Source organism: Stegastes partitus, unplaced genomic scaffold (assembly GCF_000690725.1).
Source record: "Stegastes partitus isolate 25-593 unplaced genomic scaffold, Stegastes_partitus-1.0.2 Scaffold955, whole genome shotgun sequence".
Lineage (NCBI taxonomy): Eukaryota > Metazoa > Chordata > Actinopteri > Pomacentridae > Stegastes > Stegastes partitus.
This window is the reverse complement of record NW_007578686.1, coordinates 1-22,802: the sequence shown is the minus strand read 5'-3', so window position 1 is coordinate 22,802 and position 22,802 is coordinate 1. Positions and strand designations below refer to the sequence as shown.

The 22,802-nt window shown below is 39.3% G+C and overlaps 1 protein-coding gene across 1 annotated transcript; it reads right to left on the bottom strand.

Annotated features, from left to right (window-relative positions):
- Nucleotides 1-1,821: 1,821 nt before the first annotated feature.
- On the bottom strand, nucleotides 1,822-22,641 carry LOC103366584 (O-acetyl-ADP-ribose deacetylase MACROD1-like). Its single transcript, XM_008294353.1, has 7 exons — nucleotides 22,636-22,641; nucleotides 22,301-22,310; nucleotides 21,174-21,295; nucleotides 16,679-16,709; nucleotides 13,582-13,655; nucleotides 8,889-8,970; nucleotides 1,822-2,310 (listed from the first exon to the last, which is right to left on the bottom strand). Exons 2-7 carry the CDS (start codon nucleotides 22,302-22,304, stop codon nucleotides 2,276-2,278), a joined length of 348 nt encoding a protein of 115 aa, XP_008292575.1. The 5' UTR covers nucleotides 22,305-22,310; nucleotides 22,636-22,641; the 3' UTR covers nucleotides 1,822-2,275.
- Nucleotides 22,642-22,802: the final 161 nt, after the last annotated feature.

Genomic DNA, 22,802 nt, shown 5'->3' with positions numbered 1-22,802 from the left:
CAGTTCTACAACTTTGGACCGAGGAGAGTTAAAGCAGCTATAGTTGATACAGTTTGTCCTTACAGCAAGAAAACAACAGGACAGTGAGAGAGAGGTTATTTATAATGAACCCACAGAGAATCATCACATGAATATGCAGCTGCCTTCAGCTTTACAGAACTTTACAGAGAGTTTCAGCTTGATCCATAAATTGACCGCTTCGTGTTGGGGTTTAGCATCCATCTGTTTTCAGAGAAGCAGCATTACAACCGACTGTTCGCTACCTGCTCGGCATCAACCACTTAGACACAGTTAGAAGAGTAGCAGGCGAACACAGTGGAGCCTGTAGCAGCTTAAAAGCCAGATATTACAAACATGACTCCAAATGAATACTAATGTTCTTCTGTAACAGCACGATGTGTAAATAGGCAACTGTATGATAACAAGTTCACTGTATGAACCTAAAAGGTGATAAGAAGTCAATGCTGTGCGCACAAGTTATCATGCAATCAGCCAATGCAGATTTTAGGAATCAAACAGAAACAGTTTATAATCCAGAATGAGCCCTTTAAGAGTCATATCTGAATAAACATATATATATTTAATTAGTTAATTATGATGAAAAGGGCTCAATGATAATTTAATGTTAGCTTTCTATCTTTCTGTGGAATCATGGTGACAATAAAAATACATTTTATTAAGTTAAAAAGCATATTTTTAGTACAAACTACCAAAATAAACCACTGATGTGTTTGATTTACAGTGAAAATGACTTTTTGTAAATATATTTCTGCATTAGAGCTGCTACTAACATTTATTTTCATTGTCAATTAATTTGTTAATTATTTTCTTGATTAACTGATGAGCTGTTTGGTCTAAAAAAAAAAAAAAATGTAAGAAAATGGTGAAAAATGTTAATCCGTGTTTCTCCAAAGCTAAGATGACGTCCTCAAAGTTCCACCACAGAAATAAATTCAGTTGACTATAGAGGAGCAAAGAAAACCGAAAATATTCAATTTTAAGAATGTGGTAGTGTGAATTCATATAATTATTATGAATAGCAATAAAGTACTTATGTATTAATATTTACTTTAATATCATTCTACAGTTTGAACATGAACAATACTTTGTGTAATAATTATTATGTATTTCTATCTTTAGATCATTATTACATTTATCTTCCGCTTTTCTCGTGTCATGGAAACGCTTACTTATTTTGTTTGTTTTATTCTATTGTTTTGGTGTGCATTATTCTCTACATCCATTTCAACCGTGCGTTGTTTTGTCACTTGGAAAGCACATTGAACTACATTTCATTGGTCTCAAAGGTGCTACATAAATAAAGTAATACTTTGCTTAAACAGATGAATCCATTATCAAAACAATTGCTTTAACAGACACCACTGATTGATTAACCATTAATCATTGTAGCTCTGTTTTGCATACATCTGCTGCACTATGCATTATTTATTACACACATTATAAATATAGTATATATCTAACATAACCAGACACAAGCAGTCCTACTTCTTCCAAGCCTTTATGTGCTGCTGTTTATTAACAAATTATCATACTTTAGAAGCACATATGTGTTGTGAGTAAAATCTGACTCTTCATAATAACTACATATTATAATATATTGCTCTGAGCGGGAGGGAAGATAAAGTATAAAGTAATATATAACAGAAATACTCTGAACCTACTTGGACTAAATCTACTAATTTACTTTCCTCCTCTTTCTGTCTTCACAGCAGATGTAAGAGAATGGAGAAGGAAATATTCATGTGAAGTGTTGATATGATTGACTCATCCAGAGAAATAATCACTTCACACACTCAAGAAGCCCGTGAGATTTGTTTTAATAAGCTTTTGTGGCGTGTCGCTCACACACACATACACACATGAATCCAAGCATTCAAATGCCGAAGCACACAAGACACATAATTCATGGGGGGGTTGTAAGTCTGATGCAAAGTCACCAGTGATCACAGGGAGAGCGCAGCTCAAGAGACACACAGTCGATTTTTCATGAGAATTGTCAAAATCATTTCTCACCTTCGTCACAACACTTCTCTTAACCTCAGTCATTAGCGGGGGAAAAACAGAAAAACTACTCAACATCTGCAGGAGAGCCGGTGTGCACTTCAAAAAAGCAATCAGCCATTTACAACTTATCTTCCTGCTGAAGAAGGTCTTGATCTGTGTCGACAGCGAGGAGGAAGAGGAGGAGGAGGGATCTGGATGTTGAGTGTAGCGGTGTGTAGCCACAGCAACCAAATCTGACAAGTCCACCCTCTTAGAGTTTACTCTTGACAGTGGCCTTCGTGGGAGCTGACAGAGGAAAAACATTGAAACTTGTAAAACACTGAGAGAGAGCATTTCACCTTGGTCATGCAGCGGTTAATAGCATTTTGGCTTTTGGAGCATGTGGTTGCTTCAGAGGGATCTGTTAGCGAGGATTAGTTGCTCTCAGTCCAACATGGCTGAGGACTCACTCAAAACATGCAAACACACGCACATACACATCAAACGGACAGCCAGCACAGGTAGTGCCAGGTGTTGGAGACACATAAGGTTTATAGTAGAGACTTGGAGGCCTGCCTGCAGCAGCTCTGTCACACAGACAGACAGTTCCGGTCCATCTACCAGCCAAGCACCACTACTGCTCGCTCACTGCTGCTACAAAATCTGCTGCACATCCATTAGAGGACAAAGACGGCAACCACTCGCAGAGACTTTTTAAAGGGACACACCTGCGTTGTTTTTGGAAAAAAAAAAACAAAAACACACACACACAAAAAAAAATCCTCTTCAGTCAACCAACTCGGTGTGAAGACGCAAAAGTGCTGATTTCATGCTTCATGTGTCGAGGTGACGCTGTGTCACAGTTTGAAACTTGAGTGCGTTGAGTGGAAGCTACGAGTTTGCCTCATCACAGCAGTAGGAAAACAAACCCTCTAACTCTGAAGCTGCATGAACTCATGGTTCATTATTCACTGCATAAAATAACTTTACAATCCGACCGTGAAATCAAAGCTAATATAAAAACAATTTTAACTGACTCTTTGGCCAGCTGTGGGCAGAGGCACAAGCCGTAAACACAACACTGATACACGTCTGTGTACATTCTCAGTTATCCAGGTCACTGTAATCCTCGGAGCTTCATTATAAAAGCAACCGGACTCCTCGGACAACACTGATATATTGTGACCTCGCTAAGTCGTTACAGCAAACATGTAGGCAAAAAGCACAACATTTGGCAAAAGAAAGCCCCACATTCACTCTCATTTTAGCTCTGTTTTCATTCTCTACCAACTCCCGAGGGAAATATCTGGTACTTTAGCTGCCAAATGCTCACCAGCTATTCGTTAACTGTGTCTGTCTTCCATTTAGTGCCAAGCAGGCAGCAGACAGTGGCTTCACTGCTGCTTTTTTCCCTGTGAATGTCTCTAAATTCTGCCACCAAGAAGCACAGGTTCTGTGGTTGGAATTGATTACAGACACTATTTCCAGCCACGTTCTGTAGATAACCTCAATTTTTACTTTAGATACTACACTGCCTTTTATTTGATATATTTATTTGATATTAGACTTTTTGATTTTCCGCTTATCGCCCTGTGTTGTACAGTACCTGAGATTTACTTCAAACTGTTAAAAAAACAGGGCTGTGGTTATTCTATAATTTTCTCTCTGTCAATACCTGACTACTGTAGTCAGATGGAACAAGACTCACACCTTCCAAGAAGTTCAACTTTCATCTCATCAGTCCACAGAATATTCTCCCAAAAGTCTTGGGGATCATTCAGATGTTTGTTTGCAAAAGTAAGATGAGCCTTTATGTTCTTTTTGGTCATCAGTGGTTTCTGCCTTGGAACTCAGCCATGGATGCCATGTTGGCCCTGTCTCCTCCTTATTGTTGAGTCATGAACACTGACCTGAACTGAGGCAAAGGAGGCCTGCAGTTCTTTACATGTTGTCCTGGGTTCCTTTATGACCTCCTGGATGAGTCGTCGCTGTGCTCTTGGGGTCATTTTGGTCAGCCAGCCACCCATGAGAAGGTTCACCACTGTTCCATGTTTTCTCCATTTGTGGATAATGGTTCTCACCGTGGTTCACTGGAGTCCTAAAGCTTTAGAAATGGTTTTAAGCTCTTTCCAGACTGATAGACGTCAATGACTTTATTTCTCATCTGTTCTTGAATTTCTTTGGATCGCAGCATTTTGTTGCAGCTTTTTGAGATTTTTTTGGTTGACTTCATTTTGTCAGACAGGTTCTATTTGAGTGATTTCTTGATTGAACAGATCTGGAGGTGATCAGGCTTGGGTGTGGTCACTGAAATTGAATTCAATTCAGCTATACAAAAAAATGTGATTAGCCACAGCTGATTCAAGATTTGACAAGGGGGGGCAATTACGTTTTCACATAGGGCTAGGTAGGTTGTGGATAGCTTGTTTTCCCTTAAAACGGTAAATCCTCATTTACAAACTGCATTTTGTGTTTATTTGGGTTATTTTTGTCTAATATTTAAATTTGTTTGATGGTCTTAAAGATTTAAGTCGGGGAAATATTTAAAAAAGGGGGCAAATACTTTTTCACAGCTCTGTAGAAGACATGCATTTTAAAAACAAGTGACAGATACATAAATGTATTTCCTAAACTACTGTAGTTTTTAATCAAACTTTACCCAAACATGAATAAACAGTGTTTTTTAATCAGGAACTATATATTTTCAGCAGCGGATTTATACATAGTCAATGCTCCAGTGAGTATTAGTCAGCATTAAGGTGTTTGTGGGACTGGCTTAAAATACACTCACACCTGCACATGATGCTGTGTGTTAGTGTGTGACTTCTACTTAGTCACTGTTACACTGTAAGCCACACAACACTTTTTGTATCAAGTACAAGTGCATCACAATTTAAGATCTCATTATTTTTTAGCAATTGATCTTCCCTGAGACCAAAATGAAAAAGAAAGACAAATCCTTCCTGGTTTTCTGCCATTACTGGTTCAATCTGTCCACAAAAAGATTGAAAAATAAGACTCTTATCCCAGTGTCTGAGTTTACGAGCGAGATATGGTGGCAAGGTTGATTATATTCTGATCTTATGTTAAACAGGCTGCTTCTCTTTCATTTTGACTGACTCTTCTGTAACTCCTTCTCTGTCAGGTCACATGTACTGCAAGTAAAATGCAAATCCTCATTTTATGAAGGTTTTTTTGATTGTCTTATGTGTTCAAGTTTGTATATGATCTAAACTTCAGCTGCTGCCAACGCATCTTACAACATATTGTGAATTGTAAGAAAATGAAGATAAATGTAATATGCTATATGCTGTATACACCATATGAACAATATACAGCGTAATGTATTCAAACCCCAGAAACATTTCAGGAAATTTCTCACTTCATTTAAAATTGAACACAGTATTCCTGCATTGGTTCACTGCTTTGGATCTATTGTTGTGGTGTGTGACGTTTACCTGCTTGTAGCAGTTAATTGTTGGTGTTAACTTTTTCTCATTTATGTTAATTTTGTGGAGGAATTTCTGCCACTATTGCTCTGGATTATGGACAAAATGGTCACTCTGACTCCATCAGCAGCCTTAAGCCTCACGTTACTTTGTCATAGTCACAGTGTTTCCAAAGGTCATGGAGAAGCCACGTACACATAGACATTTGTTCCTCATCTGCTGCAGCTATTGAGACATGTGGAGCCTCTGAGCTTCTGTGTTATGTTTGAAGAGTAACCTTGGTCCGGCCTGTGATGAGCTCTGAGAGTAGCAATATTCAGCCTACACTGATGAGATTCAGAACAGACACGACATTGTATTGTGAACACTCTGATTTTCCTCGACTGAGCTTCTAATCAGTGACTATTTCTGCTTTTAACACATTCTTTGAGTGCGTTGCATCTGCCAGAAAGCACAAAGAGAGGTGATTGTAAAGGTGCTAGTTTTGGTCCGTGTCACCAACTTCTTCCTGCGTATCGAGAATATGGTGACTTTAGTGACCTGGCTACACCTGAATAACTGAACCAAATTTTTGACTAAATTAAATTCAGGACTGTGCAGCTGCATAAAAGCTGCGTAGGTGGAAATTTGTGAGATTTCTCTTCAGCAGTTTTCTGATAGTTGTGCTCGTCTTGAGTTTGGCAGAAGATGTGTGGCCAGTCAAATGAAAGACATAACTATTTTATAAATGCACAGTGCATTGAACTGTTAAGACCTCTCTCTCAAAATGTTTTGGAGGCAAGAGGTGAGTTTGATTTATAGTAGTGGTAAAGCAAGACATTAGGGGTTAAGGCTGCAGTTGTAATACCGATGCTTAATTTGAATAATTGAGTGAATGACTGATCATGCTTAGGAGCCAGACTGCTTGGCATAAGGACACTATAAATCAATGGTGTAATCAAAACAAATGGGTGAAGTCATCATGTCACAGCTCGAGCCAACATAAAATTAAATAAAATTTACGTATTTACTAAACTTCATTTAACCATACAGATCAATCGGCAACGATGCCACAATACTTTCCTTTTAGTCTATTTTGGAAATCAGGTGAGACAGGATTTGCAGAATGAAGAAAGAACCTTGGAAGCTAAAAATGTGTCTGTGCCCCCCATTTAAGTCAGACACTTCTCAGCATTGAAGGGAAAAGCTTTTACGTCTTCTTTTCCTTTGCAACAGTTTGTACAGTAGCTTGCTTGAGGCCAGCTGCTGCATTCAGGAATGCACAGAATGCCACTTTTCATGTAACTGAGGTCTGAACACTGGCAATTTATTCCCAAAATATGTGCTATTTGGAGGAAATGTTAGTTAGTTAGAGTTCCCCTCTATGACACACAATCTACGTTTTATACAGAAGGAAAGACTGCTCATCTACAGACAGACTAACGGCAATTATTCCTGTCGACATAAAAAAAACTACACATGAACACACCATGCTGGTTACCTGCACAACAGGCTGCTGTCACTGGTCAGGCTAAAGGGACACAGAAATGAAGGCAAAATACAGAATGAAATAAAATATTTAAAAGAAACACAAAACTTGAAAAGTGAAGGACACAGACTTTCTTCACTCTCAGAGTTCTAACTCTGTTGAAAGAGCATTTTGGGAAATATATTGTTTTACTTTGGTTCTGAGATGAAAAAAACAACAGCTAAGGGGAGTGATTGTGCATCTTTTCTCAAGACGAGTGTCTCAGATTCAATGGAACACACTTTTGATTTACCCTTAGCCACAGTATGCATTTGTTAGCACGATAATCAGTCTGACTGCAAGCGTTCCAGGCTGTAAGTTAGTTGGTCCTGCTCAGCTCAGAGGTCACCAGAAATCTTGTAGTAACAGAGAAAAAATCTTCTTCAGAGGAAGAAACTGCCAAGACTGTCTCCACGAAAGAAAATAAAACCTACCTGATTTAAATATGGCTCACATCACATCCAAAGTAACCATTTTGTGCAGCGATACACTGCTCCCAGCTCTCCTGCCACATTTGAAACTCTCTCTGGAAGTTAAGATAACTTGCAGCTGTGCATTTGCAAATTCACTATGGACCTTAAAATTAGGCTGAGAGGAAACTTCAAATTCTGCATCAAACTGACCTAACTGGCCTGTTCAGGATCAGCACAAATGAGTTTTAGTCTTTTTATTGGCACAGTCTCGGAACTTTTTGTTCACATCCCATAAAATGTACACTTCAGCAGCTAGGTTGTAAAAAAAAAGGAAAGCATTAATTGGTATATAAAAACTATCTAGAATGACTTTCTGCTCAGCTCTGTAGGCCCTGTGTTCATCTGCATCCTCAGTCATACAGATCACTACTTCCTCTAGGACACATTCAAGCGTCTTCAACACTTGCCTGGAATACTTCTGAAGTGGTCTGAAGAATCTGACTTTAGTCAGTCTTGAATGGCGCTTGCCTGCTGCTACACTTGGCTTTTTTTTCACTATCTGAATGATTGAATACAGTATACAGCGGCTAAGTAATAAAATACCTAGAACGCTATTAACCACTGCATGACCAAGGTGAAGTGCTTTCTCTCCATGCTTTACATAGAATAGAATGAATAAAACTGCATCTGGCAACTATGTTACTGATGTAGATCAGTGTGTGGATAAACTGCAGCTTGTCAAAAAATAGTTTCCGTACTCAACTCCACATAAATTATCATTTTTACATTTCAGCTTAATGCCATATCACTTTTGGCATTTAACACTGGGTCTTAACTCAGCACAACAAATGTCTGACACAAAGACAGTTATTATTAATCAATGGAATTTGTGCTGTGAAAAACTAAATCAGTTAAATAAATAAATAGCCTGTCAGCTTAAGGCCAATTAATGCTAATTAATGTAAATGATGATGCCTCATATGTACTGTATGTCAGTACGTCTGAATGCACTGAAAAAACACGTTATTAAGCATTCATGTGGTTCAGAACACTGTGCTCTGTGTATGTGGGTGTTTTTTCAGTGTAATTAAATACATTTAAGCAGCCTATGTTCACACTGTACTTTGTTTCTAATGACCTCCTGTACATGTGAATGTCCTGGATGTGCAAATAGCACACAGTGGATGATGCATAGTATTTATCACACGATTGCGTTTGTCTCTATTTGTGTGTGTAGCTAAATTGAGCTGAGCTGAGCTGTCGTCACTGTAAATAGGAGTGTGTGTGTGTGTGTGTGTGTGTGTGTGTGTGTGTGTGTGTACATATATATATATTTATTTATGGCATGCCGTTTAGGAAATTATATATATATATGTGTGTGTGTGTGTGTGTGTGTGTGTGTGTAACAGTCTGAATATATAGAATGAAACTCTGAATATATGGAATGAAANATATATATATATATATATATATATGGGAGCATGAGTGTGTCAGAGACAGAGAAAGACAACTCACCAGCAGGGAAGTAGAGCGGGAGGTTCTGCAGATACAGCTCCTTATCCGTCGGCAAGAACACACAGAAGATGACTCTGTCCAGCTGACACACACACACACAAATGACCTTTATTACAAGCATATGCAATAACTGTGAATTCATCAGTTGCAGGGGGGAACAATGTAGAAGTGTGTCCCACTGTGCAACAGCAATATCAGAAGAATGCAGCTAATGCATCAGTCCATTACTCCGCTATTAGCTCCCTATTATGATCATGCCACGACAAAGCGCTTATTACACTGCCTGCTGGGGACAGCGAGCTGGAAATACGCAGAAAGAGAAACAGTTTGTGTGAGAAAGAACGAGAGAGAAAGAAAGGGGTAAGAGATGGTTTATAGGTGTTTCTGTATGTGTGTGTGTGTGTGTGTGTGTGTGTGTGGATGTCTACATAAACGAGAAAAACAACTTTTTGTGTTTTTGTGCATGCCCCTGAGTGTTACACAGAGTGTGTGAATTTGGTGCGAGGCCTTCAGTTTCTTTCATTAATGTGTGTGAAACAGTATTCGACTCAATCTGGCACAAAATTCTGTCGACCACCATTATCATCACCATCATCACGCACACAGCCATTAAGACACTGGCCAAGAGAGTGCAGCTATTGTACAACAATAAAGAATCTTTATGCTCTGTGTTGTTTAGATCCTGTCTCTGCAGTCTATAATATTTATATGATGTTCTGTGTATCTGGACATTCAGCACAGTGCACAGCTCCAGATATAGCCTGATGATTAAAGTTACTGTAGCTACAGTAAAAAGATGCTTTGAGGGATATAAGCTCCAGTGTGCTCTGAATCTGACAAACATTACTACCACTCTAATGTCTCTACAAAGGGTTTGATTTCTCAGTTTTGGGCAAAACAGTGCAATTTATAGCCAGGCTGCTTCTACCACTTTCTGCCTGGTGTGGGAGTTTAAGTCTCATTGTTTTCAAGAACAGATCTTTCAACAGCCTGCTAGCCTGCAGCCCGTGTTTTTCAGTCCCTGTTTGCTGCACAATTACCATCACTCACCAGGATTTGCATGCAGGCTAACAGGGAAGACATGGAAATGTGTGGTATGCAACTACAACCCCAAGGCTAAGAATCAAAATCTATAACCTCGACACTAAGGTGCCTGCACTCGCGCCACAAAACCGGAGCAGTGGGGAACTAATTTTGACACCAGTGCAACACAGAGCCTGGAGAAGCTAAAGCTATCAATGAAATCAAATTAACGTAATGGCTTTCTGAAGATTGCTCGTCTTTAATAGAAACACATTACACACGCATTTGTTACTCACTGACCTGTTTTGGTAAATACACTGGTACTGGTGGACCGTTTACACTTTAGGAGCCACATGAACTCGCATAGCCTTTTGTGAATTTAAAAAAATAACTAATTTTAAAACATGTGATAGTAGATGGTTAATTTCCCAGTTTTCTCGAAGTATTTTTGGGACTCCTTCCCAAGATCCGTTTTAACATCCATCTGATGATTTGCTAAACTTTGTCCGAAAACAGTGATTGTCCAATTATGGCTTAATATCTTGGCAGATTTGAAAATCATATCTCTTAAAGAAAAAGAAAAAAATAAGAAAGAAAAAAAAGAGGCAAAATTACACAGTTTAGCAGAGTCAGAAACTGTAAAAACAGAAAGAATCGTCTGAAATTCAGTTTTCTTACAGTTACTTAACTAATCCTGTGTGACTTGTGATTCTATCATGAATTTTGAAATTAACAAAACATAAGCTTAAAATTGGGATAATTCATGAGAATCCCTTTATTCTAAATGTCTCATTTAGCTAAAGAAACAACAACCCAACATTAACCAGATCCTGCAACAAAAACAGGAAATGCTGTGCTAATTGTTGCAACCATGAAGCCATCAGTTACTCAGCTGTTACTAAGAGTAATATGACAAAAACATTCAGGGTCTTACAAGTATGGAAACAAAAAACAGTAAAATACATGGATCTGTTTCTCTTTCTTTGTTGTTGTCTTGGTAACACCTGTGGGCAGTTGGACTTTTTCTTCATTTATTCAAATAAAACAAGTTGAACTTCCACTTTCTTTTTTAATTTAATTTAATGTTTTTTTTTTTTTATTATAGATTTCTAGATATTTCTGGTCGTACTGTTTCCATAGAGGCGCACACAGGACTTCATATAGCACAATGTATTTTTTTTAACCTGCTCAACAACTACAAACTTCAGAGCACAAGTGTGAGGAATGGACTGTTTGTACTTTATATCATAACCTGGATACTTCAGCTGAGGCTGAGGGTTAGCACATCTTTAGCTAATAGTTCAATGTTACCGTTACTGTTAGAATCTGGATGCTTTCAGAGTTTAGGCTAACATTAACGGTTCTGAGGGCTGTACAATGAAGCAAGTTTGACATAGCCAGGACTCTTTATTTGAGTCGAAGAGACAAAAACTGAAGCCCAAACAAAAGATAACAAGTATCACAAAGGTGGTTATCAGCTTTCTTTGTTAGCTCAGGCTTTCTGCTACAAACTCTGTGCGCGTTCATTTAAAAGGGGGAGTTTAACATATCATGTAACTTTTCTTCCACACATTCAATATTCAACAGGTTTTCAGGACGGAGAACAACAAGGAATATAAACATTTTTGACAGCAAAAAGCACTGCGACTGCAAATGATGCAACACAGGAACGCTGGTAGAAAACTGTTAAACATATGTAACATATTTATTTTACCGATAAATGCAGCTGCTTTTTGCCAACTGACATTAAAGTTAAACTTTAAACTTCATATGTTTAGACATGATATTGTCCTGAAGGGAATTTCTGTCCAACACTGCCCCATAATGCAGGATATCACTTTAGTTTGTGCCCAAATCAAAGTAAAATGAATCTTACTGACTGAAAATTCTCTGTAATAAATACCAGTAGAATAATCCATTTTCTCATCTGTTTTCTATCAGCTGCAGTACCAGCTGTGTAAACGGACCTGACAGCAAATCAGACCCAAACATAAAAACATATTTATGTGATTTCTGCATCACCAACTAAATACACATCGGGTTCCCATGACAACGCAATGTACACCGGACGTCACTGTAACTACACGGCTTCACACAGAATCTGCATCGCTCATAAAGAATCATCAGGAAACGATTTGATTAAAGGCACACCCTTCTTCCAGTTGATTTAAATCCTAAACTCTGAACATAACCTGCTCCCGCTCCCTGCTCCTGAGTTGCCATGGAGATCTATCCAGGTAAAAAGGGAGCCACCTTCATGACACTGAAAACTCTGACTTTAGGCTCCAGATACCTCGCTAACCCACTTATCTTGCTTTGTAGTACAGCCCTCTGCTCTGTCTTGTCTTTGCAGAAGTTTAGACTCCAGCAACCCCAGATTCAAGAATTATTGTTCATCTTCATACAGCATCTACTGAGAGAATGAAAAGCCATAGCAAGAGTAAGTGAGGGGGCTGGGCCTCAGAACAGCCATGAAATGGACAGTTTTGTTCAAACTTTCTGTGATTCTTATTTGTAAAAAGAAAAAGCTATGAAACTTATGAGCTGCCTTGGGCGTTACTTTCTTGTAACAGTTTTGTTGGTGATTCACTGATAAATAATTCATTTTTTTTATTACATCTGATGCAGAGTGTTGGAAAATTGCCCCGTGTCTTGAGTCCATTTTGTGTCTCACTGTGTCTGCAATTTTCACATTACAGCACTCCAAGCCAGAGCAAGCCCAACAAAACACACCGTAAAAAAAAAAAAAGTAAGATGGAGGACGTTCAATTAAAGAACAAACCTAATTTCCTCTGGTGAACAGTCTTACTTTATATGTATGCAAATAAACGCAGTCTCATTATCTCAATTGTTTACAATAAAATTCTTTCCCTTTAAAGCACACAGTGGAACTACTTGTGGGCAGAATGTAAGTAAGTACCTTGTTGATTTGGCTCTCTGGTCTTATTTACAGACATTTAAGGCTTGTTGACTGTCGTCCTTTGTGGCGAGACGTGTAATGTTTCGTGTTCATTTGCTGCGAGCGGAGCGGCTGACGGCATCAGTCGACTGGTATTGCTGCAGAGACTCCTGAGATGCCAGTGCTAACAATAACATCGTCAATACCCACTCTGGGAGGTGAAACAGCATGGTGGTAACAGTGAGGGAGAAGGATTGAAAAGAGGAGTGGGAGGAGACCAAAGGAGTGAAGGAGGAAGAGGGGAGGAGAGTTTAGAGCATGTAAATGACTGATTGGAAAGTTTCCGCTTTGTTCCAATCTCCCATCACCCTGTTCTCTCCCTCCGTCCCTCCCCTCCAGTCATCTATTCCATCATTTTGTCTGTTCTCCGCTTGTGTTTCTCCAGAGAGAAAGTGTGTGTGTGTGTCTGTGCGTGTGTGTACGTGTGTGTGTTTGTGTTAAGTCGGGTTTAGTCCCGCAAGGAGCCAATTAAAACGCAGACTTGGCCATGAGCATGAGAGCCAGAACTTGGGAGTGTGTGTTTAAATTTATGTTTGTGTGCGTTGTCATTGTGTGTGTATGTGTTTTCTCAGCGCACTCGTCTCCTCGCTCTCACCAGAAAACAAAAACAACAGCTGTGAAAGAAATAATACCTGGAGGAAATGGTAGGGAAAAATTGCCAATCATGCAGACACAAACACACACACACATATACAGTACGTACATACCCACCTTGTCGTGATGTGCATCGAGATACTCCCTCACAGTTGCTAGCGCCTCGTGCACAGCCTGCTCAGGTGGATATCCTACACCAACAAACAAGCACACACACACACACACACAACATCAAGAATATGCACACACTTCACAAGAACAGGTGCAATGACAGATCTGTGTGTTTGCGTTAGGTTGTCGTCCGCTGTGTTTTTTTTTCCCAGACAGGTATCTGCTCTTCTTTCCACTATTCTAACACTCAGTGTTGTGTGTTTTCTCACTTTGTCTCATCCCAACTGGCTTATCCCAGCGAGCTAGACACAACACACTTGTTGGTTGCGAGGAGACAGATGGAGAAAGACTACAGTGCTTCTTCCACATTCATCCAGTAGCCGAGACCTTTCACTGCTGGAAAATTATCCCCACCGCTGGATACAGCCACAAAGGCAATGAGAATTCATCACCTGGCCAAACCGCTCAGCTCCAAACAAACACATACTGTGTGATTATGGAGTAATTATTCCATACATCTGGAGAGGACTCGGCATGTTAACATAGGAGAATACATGAGGGGAGAAACTGGCACTGACACACTGATTGTTTGGGCATCAAAGCAAACAAATGCAGTATTCACACTGCAAATGACGGCCCTGCTATGGTTTGTTATATAATTTTTTTTTTTTTACTACTTGATGGGGAAAGTTTGCCTTTCAATGACTTACAATTAAGGTAAGTAGTCTTAGTTTATCTAATGACTACTTACACAGGTATTTTCCCCTCATGTGCCTATTCTCAGCCCTCTGTGGCACAAGACTCTCTCTTTAAGCAGAATAATCAGCCCTGCTTCATAACTATTAGAGCACATTCATAACTACGGTATACTGAAAAATGCCAATAGGCTGTATTAAAGGAAAGGATGTAACCACTGAGATGTCACCCATTGGTTTGTGGACAATAGTTTTGAAGCCTTGAGTTTAGGATTTTTGTTGGGGGCATCTTAATTTTTTGCACAGAAGTCAACATATTTAGACAACCCAAGAGCACTGCACACCCAGACAACTTGTCAAACACAAGTTAGCCACATCCTCAAGCATACCCTGCTTTCTTGCCCTATTTTACTCTAAAAGGGTCCATAATTTACAAAAATCCCACCATGCTATGTTAAAGGAGAGTTGAAACCAGCGGTTTATACCATAAACTCATTTGGAAAATGTTTATTGAGGTAATAAATCAAGTGAGAAGTCGGCTCATTTTCTCATAGATTTCTACACTCAAGCCTTCTTTTTCGAGCCGGAGGACTCGCCCTCTGCCAGCCAATGGAAAGAATGCAGGTTTCGGGCACTTAGGCTTTGGCTTCACTTTTCAGACTCAGGGGTTACATCCACCTTATATGTACAGTCTATGGCTAACACTTGATGAAACAGAAGAACATTCACTGTTATCATATTTCATTTGTTCACACTTGACAATGAAAATATGAAGATGTTTTCCACTGCAGGAATTAACAGGGCACTTAAAGGCCCACAACTTTGTACGTTCCATTAGACTTATTCAAGCCACCCGGTAAAAACTACTGGATTTTTTTTGTATATTGCAGTTTATAAGACAGAAAAACTAAATATCCTATTGTCAGCTTCATCCAATATCATGCAGCCCTTTGAACATTTTTTTATTTCTGCGTTTAGGCAACTCAGATGTCTTGGTTAACGTTACAGAAAGATCATGGTTGTGGTTAAATACTAAAAAAACTGAATGACTTGAGGCACAGCAAGGGACATGTTTCTTGTTCAGTTATTTAATCAAAACCACAATCTACCCACAGCCTTCACTGAAGGGTTTATAGAAACTGATACCCATAGATGTGAACTGTGGTCTCGGGGGTCAAAATCCTGCACTTTGTACACCCATTATCCATCCCAACCACCTACTTCAACTCCTGTGTGGTCAAAAACAACTGAAATTCCCTGGAGTGGATAAAAATGTTGCTAATGGATATAATCAAGGCAGCAATTATGTTTCCTCCAAAATGTCCTTGCTAAGGTCTAATCAGCCACAATGACTGAAAACACCAGTGGGGAGTAAAGAGCAGCAGCAATGTTGCTATGTTGCCCCACCATATATGTCTCAGGTATACATCTTCTGTAGCATTGTTCAAAAACTACCACTGTGACTGGCTGGCAGTCATGTTGGCATTACCCCTACATCATTTTTCAACCTCATCACATTACAAAGAGGGTGGAACAGTGATGAGTAGCAGCTTCATCCTTTAACTGCAGCTAAGTCACAGCTTTAAATGAAAAACCAAAGAAAAATCCTTTTCCTTTGCTCTTTAGAAATGAAACAAGATTATAAAAAAAAGAAGCTGTTGGTGTTTTTTTTTTGTTTCAAACATTTTCTCTTTGAACGTACTCTGCAAGTATTCTTCATAAGACAATGAGCAAAGTAGATTTGCTTTCTTTCTTTCTTTCTTTCTACTCAACTGTAGCTGTCTGTAGAGGCAGAAAGCTGCTTATATCTCGTAAAATTATGTAACCTTTTGTTGCTCTCCAAACACCCTGACCTACAAAACACTCAGGAGGAAAGAGATAGGAAGATGATGAGAAACGGGTGCAACCAAGAGGAAGACACAAATAACAAACGGAGTCAATCGGGACTTTGGCCTTTTCCTCTTTCTAGCAATGGGAGAGAAGTGTTGACAAGAGGCCTTCACACCAGAGCCACCCCGGGGGTGTGTTTAAGCACTATCCTTAACTCTCTCTCCTGCTAGTGTAAAGGGGATTACAGGCAATCTGACACAATCTCCGGCCTAATCTATCTTAATCTGCCGGTCATAATCCAAGGCGTTAATCTGAGAACCACCTCTGGGCTGGAGGAGATAATGTGACAAGTGGCACCGGGTGGCTCAGCACTCTGGTTTGAACAGACAGACTGGAAGCAAGCATGCGATAGAGAGCACATTCAGTCTGTTAAACATATGGACACAGGCACACACAGATTACTGTTGCTGTCAAGTATACTATGAAAATTGATAACTCTCACACACGCGACTCAGTGGATGAACATGTCATGCATTTGCTCTGCTTTGAGGCAGAGACACATAAACACAGACACTAACCGTAGATTCCAGTGGAGATGCAAGGGAAAGCCTGCAGAGAAAGGATGACAAACATAGTGGTTACAGTCTGCTGTTGATCACATAAGAGCATACTTTCATCACACACGCATCTGCACATCTAACTCTGCGAGGACACTCACCCGGTTTGAATGATTGGGGAAAATTATCCAACTACAATTTATCTGGAAGGCTTTGCTATGTGATATTCAAAATTATTTTCGAGCGTCAAGCTTCAGTTTAATATTCACTGTGTAATAGATTTAAAAAATGTGATGGAGCATTGCCACATGAGATACCATCAAAAGCGCGACAGTTACTGACGAGGAGAGCAGCATAAATTTGTAAAACCACTGACACTACAGCTTAAACCCTGGCTCAGACGTGCTGCATAATGTATGTCCTTAATTGCAAACCTCTGCTTTTCCCTAATTGCATTGTTTCAAATTGTGATTTTGAAGTGGTTTTGTTGTTCAGCCCTCACAGACACGACCATAATACATTCCCTTGTTCCTTTCCCTCAACCGTAGCTCAAACCTGAAGTTAACCTTAGCTGTAAATCCAGCACCTTTGAGAGCACGTCAGAAAGTTAGGATTTTAACTTTCCTCAAACAAACTCACTCTCAATGTCTAAAACCCAAACTGGTTCTCACACAGACAGTCATATACAAGTACACACACACACACGCACACACACACACACACACACACACACACACACACACACACACCACAGAAATCACTCTCTCAGCTGGATCTCTATGGAGTCCATTCTGATTGTTTTTTATGGCAGCCTTTTTTCACCCTCTGACTTCCACATCTATTTAAAGTTGTTGATCAGGCACAGAAACACTTCCTTTGTCATCCACAGAAGAGCAAGCAGCGCTAACCAGACGTAACTATAACAATCATGAAAGTTGTATGGAGACCGTCACTGTGGAAGATATCTTTCATTTATTTTTTTTATGAGATTAAAGTTAGAATCTATAACACTTTAATGTAACTGATGTAGTAACAAGTGTGTTTCACTAAAACGGGTCACAGAGGACTGAAGATGATGCATACATCTGAAGAACAACTTGGGTGTAATAAAGTCAAACAAACTGTGGGCTGCGAAGATGAATGGGTCCTGTTGGTTTAATAAAGATAATTGACATTTTTCGTCATGCTGTGAGCGACCAAGGTACTTGTCCAAACAACAAGACAAGCAGGTAAAAGAAAGGTATAGGAACACAGATAAATCCAGCTGTTTCCACTGGCAACACGTACAAGGAGTTCTAATTCTGACATCTGAAACTCTTTGTCTAACAACTCACGGTGGCTTTCTCACAGTAAAGGTTACTCATGTTCTAGCAGTTGAATGCGTTTAAAAAGACAGTTGTTGTTTTTTCTTTCTTCAGACTGTTATCTCAGAGGTGAAGATGTGGACCACGAAGCACAACATCCTCACTTTGAGTTCTTTGATTTCATCTCTCTCACCTGTCATCTCTCTACTCTTGCTATATAAAACAGATCTTTACAGTCCTTGCCTGCCTTTGTGTACGTTAAAAGCACTGCTGATCCCTCAAATTGTTCTTCCTGTTCATTCTGTCTGCAAAGAGATGGATGATTTAAGCAATTTCATTATTTCCAGGTCACACAAACCTCATGTGAGGGTTCGGCCCTTTTTAGCACCAAATTTCCTCTTTTTTTCTTTTCTTTCTTTTTACAACCCCCCAATTTCACCTCAGCAAGGAACCAGTCATGAAACACAAAGAGATAACTTCATACTAAAAGATTGTAAATTTTTTTTAACCCAGTCTATTAATAGCTTCAGCTGAACTTTAGAGATCATCTTTGTGCAGAATAAGGACAGTGGATTTTGTTCCAAATATCACGAACATTGCAGCTGATTTGGCAACTATTGCTTTACAACCAGTGTGAACAGCAGGAACGACTACAAAAGACTAACAATTTTTTCAACGTACACATGAGTGTTGGAGTGTTGTTTTAGATTTCAAAAGAATGTGAACCTGTTTTTTAGTCTGAAGCAGCAGCAGCAGCAGCTGAAGGTACCAGATGTGCTTGGCCTGCGTGATGCTGTGGTCTCTAACAAGTCACCTTTGGTTACCATGAGAGGCAAACACCGGTAGAGGCCTACATACATACAAACTGTCCAACTCCTTCCTATGTGTGCCAGCAGAGCCAGCTGATATTACAATCTAAACTAACGTCAGTAACGTGGTTTAGTAGAAAAACAGTGTTAGAAAACTGTATTGGGAGACACCTGGCATGATATTCCAGGGCTGGACACTTAAATTAGGTTTTCTCTGTCAAGACAGGACAAAGCTTTGCAGCACTTTTGCCTCATTGAACTGGACTGAAACAGTGAAATTGTTGTTGTAAAATGACAGTAATAATAATAATAATAAATACAATGGTTCTCATGTAAAAATTCTGTCTAGATTAAACATATCAAACATATACATACATGTATGAATATATGAACAGTGAACCTGAAATAATTACATGTAAAATTGCACATTTACATTTTATCTTGATCTCTTACACGACACAAATAATTGCACAATCAAATTTACTCAATTCAACAGTAGCCTGCAGCGTAAACACAGTATCCGTATACTTTCTGATATTCAGCCAGTCAAAATTTGTGACTTTATCTGTAAATGCAGGATCTTGAGCCAATCTGGTGCTTACATCGGGAATGTTCTGTTTGTATTATCAGTAAGGTATTGGGGCTGTCAAACATCACAACACAACAGCACTGCTGCGCTAAGAAAATCCTATATTTCCGCTGCCTTGTGCAGCACTACGATGCTTTGTCACTGTGTTGAGCAGTCAAAGCCTAATTAGTTTAACTTTGATCACTGTATGTTGTGAGCCCAATATAAAGAAGGCATCCAGCCAGGAACGTGAGGCAAAGTGGAAGAAAGGCTGATATTGCATGTGTCTTGATTCTCAGAGTTATACAACACAAATTAGTGTTTTTATCAGGAAGTCAGGGTGAAAGCCCAATCTGTGTTTCACAGTCAGGTGGCAATATGTGTGAACAAAGCTGAGATTCCCCCAAAATAACTCTGCACACCTTAAAGTTAAAGGCCCCTATCTCAGAAAATGAAGTAGAGAGGTATACTGGTAGATTAAATGCTGAATGGTTCAGTCATGTAGTCCTGCTAAAAGGGTTTAAAAATTTCACCTACCGGTATTCACCACCAACTCCTTCAAACGGTGCTCTGAACACCGTGGTGAGCACTGTGCATATCACGTTGTATCTTAAAGTCTCATAAGACACCCCTGATAGGTATGTAGGAGAGGCAACAGGGAAGTAGCAGCTTCTATCGAGAAGGTTAAATTACAAAGAGTAACATTTAAGTACGTTTGCATTGTTTCCTGTAAGTTTCCTGCCAGTGACCACTGTAGATCCTTCAGAACTGGCTCAGTAAAGGCAGACTAAACCACAGACTGCATACAGTCAATGGACCACACCAATAATAATGGAAACAGAGAGCCCATTGTAGAATATATAGTTACCACACTCACTGGCTTAATAGTAGCAAAATAGGGATTTACATGATAAAAACCCAAAGGATTAAGATTCATGTTTGGCAAGTTTGTGCACCACCGCTGCTCTTGTTTGAGTCAAGCAACCAGTAAACTTAAAATCTGGCAGATTCTCAAACTGCTGTCAAATACGGCAGTATGAGCAGATGCCAGGATGCTCCCTGTGTCTCCAGATCTGTTCGTTTAACCTGACCGCAGCGCTTGAAGCTTGAAATCGAGGGCAGATGTTACTCACAAGTTTCTCGATACCAAAGACGAACATACAACTTGAAATTTTTGGGCAGAAGCTGCAATAAATGCTGTAACTTTTTGTACGTGTAAAAAAAAAAAAAAAAAAAAAAAGGTTTGACTGATCCATTTTTACGTCTGTTTCAAATTCTTGTCTTGAGAAGTGAAACTATAAATGCACTGCATTGCACCTGTCCTCTTCGACTGCCCCTCCGACTTTATTTTCATGTTGCTGGGGTGTTTTTTTTCTGACTTTGACACTTCGTTCTCTGTGAAACCTCCTGCCTGGTGTGTTTCATAAAACCTTCTTACAACTCGACACTCCTACCTCTTTTTAGCCTTCCTCCATCAATCTCAGCTTGAATGTAGTTTTCTTTGAAAAAGCCATGTGTGATCAATCTTCTCCCTTTAGCTCAGGTTTCTTTTTTAGCTATAGAATCTTGTCACAGTCAGGACTGCACTACTTCTTCCGTTTTCTTCTTTCCTCTTATCCATGCCTCTTTTCTCTCTTTTTCTTTGTTGCTCACCTTTTCCTTTTTGTCTGTTACAGTCTTCAGTGATTCTGTCTTTATCTTCTCTTTTTACCCTGACCTCTTAAATTGCTGTACTCTTTTGTCCCCTTCCTTCCTTCTTTCCTCTCTCCTCTCCCTCCCTGTTTGTCCCCCGCTGCCATTATTCCTTCAGATTTATCTCGTCCCTCCGTTCTCACCACGGAACGTGCAGCGTTTTCAGTTGCAGTTTTCAGGCTGTTCATGTAGCAGGACCTGAGTGCTTTCCTCTCCGTCTCTCCAACTCCTCCCTGTGCAATCGGTCCCACCGTGTGAATGACATCTGCAGAGATACAAAGAGAGACAAGAAAAAGCAATCAGTTACACAGTGTGAGAAGTATGAAGCTACAGTAAAATATAACTGAAATACAACAATCCCCCTGGAACAATTCTCATGACATTAAACTTTACTGTTGACGTACAAAATACTTATAAATATGTTTTAAATCCCCTCACAGAAGTTCTGCAGTCGCTTCACTTATCTCATCACAAACAAAGCGAGTGTCATCCTGGAGATCAGCTGAATGTAAGAGCAGGGCTGCCACTAGCAACTATCTCACCGATTAGTTTCCCCCCCAAAAAAAAAAAAGCGATATCGTTTAAGTTCATTTTATTTTGAGAAATTGTATGTCAACACATGATTTATCACAGTAGGAAATGTAAACAAAGCTTTACATATTCAAGTGCAAAACTTTAATTTGAACTGGCAACTCCAATTTGACAAAAATATTTTAAAAGAGGACTCATTATTAAAGTCAGTAGAGCAAGTCTAAAAGAAAACCAAGTTTCGATTAAATCCCTCAATAAGCAAGTTTATATTTACATCGACAGAGCAGGGAAAGCAGCTCTGTTTTTCCTTATTGTGTAACTGTTCTCTGACTTTAATAGTCACTTCAAATTCTATGAAAACGTAGATAAATTCACAGCACAGCTGTTGTCAGGACTTCAGCAGTTCACAGCAGCAGCTTGGAAGCGACTGCTGGTCAACATGTAGCGTTAACGGACCACATTTCAGTCTCTATGTCACACTCGTTCTGCAGCAGAAACAGATATGTACACGAGAACAGCTTTATTGTGAATTTGGCTGTACTAAAATACATGACATGCAAGTTCAAAAGCAAGAGAGAAGCAAACCAAACTGTTCTGCTACTGGGATAATTTCAAATACTACCATACTTTTGAAGCCTTTTACACTGTAAACTGTAACACTGGCTACAGTGGACCAATGCTGGAGTCAAAATTACACATATTGAGGAAAAGAAAATATTAAAAAACAAACAAAAAAAAAACATTTGCTGGTTAAAAATATTACAGCTGATGGATGTTCAGCATCGATGTCATTGATTATACTGACTAATTGTGGCCACTCTGTTAAAGAGCATTCCCCACACATTCGATCCTCTCAAAGCCTCACCAGAGCACAAAGTTATCCCATTCACCACCTCTAAAACATTTAGTTTTTTTCATGCTTGATTACGAATGCAATAAGTTGATTTCAGAGTGTAGCTGGAGTCTTGGCTGAAACAGATGCAGACGTGTGAAAAATCTTTTTGTTTTAATGGGTTCATGTCACATCGGGGTAATCATAAACAACATTCACGTCAGCATCCAAGTCATAAAAAGGGAGAAGTTGGAATTTTCTCAACGGTCATATATATCTAGCAAACAGCAAACATTAAACAAAGTCCCTTTTTAAATGTTGTAAAACTCAAATTTAGTGGATGATATGTTATATTGCTACGACACAATATTTTAAACAATCACATCCCTAATTCTGCAGTTGTCAGGTC

What these genes read in the sequence shown, in the direction of transcription:
- LOC103366584 (XM_008294353.1), bottom strand. An exon ending in AAAACGCTGCACGTTCCGTG is followed by an intron (nt 16,710 to 21,173) that starts GTGAGAACGGAG and finishes CTTTCTCTGCAG; the next exon opens with GCTTTCCCTTGCATCTCCAC. An exon ending in TCGATGCACATCACGACAAG is followed by an intron (nt 8,971 to 13,581) that starts GTGGGTATGTAC and finishes TGTGTGTGTCAG; the next exon opens with CTGGACAGAGTCATCTTCTG.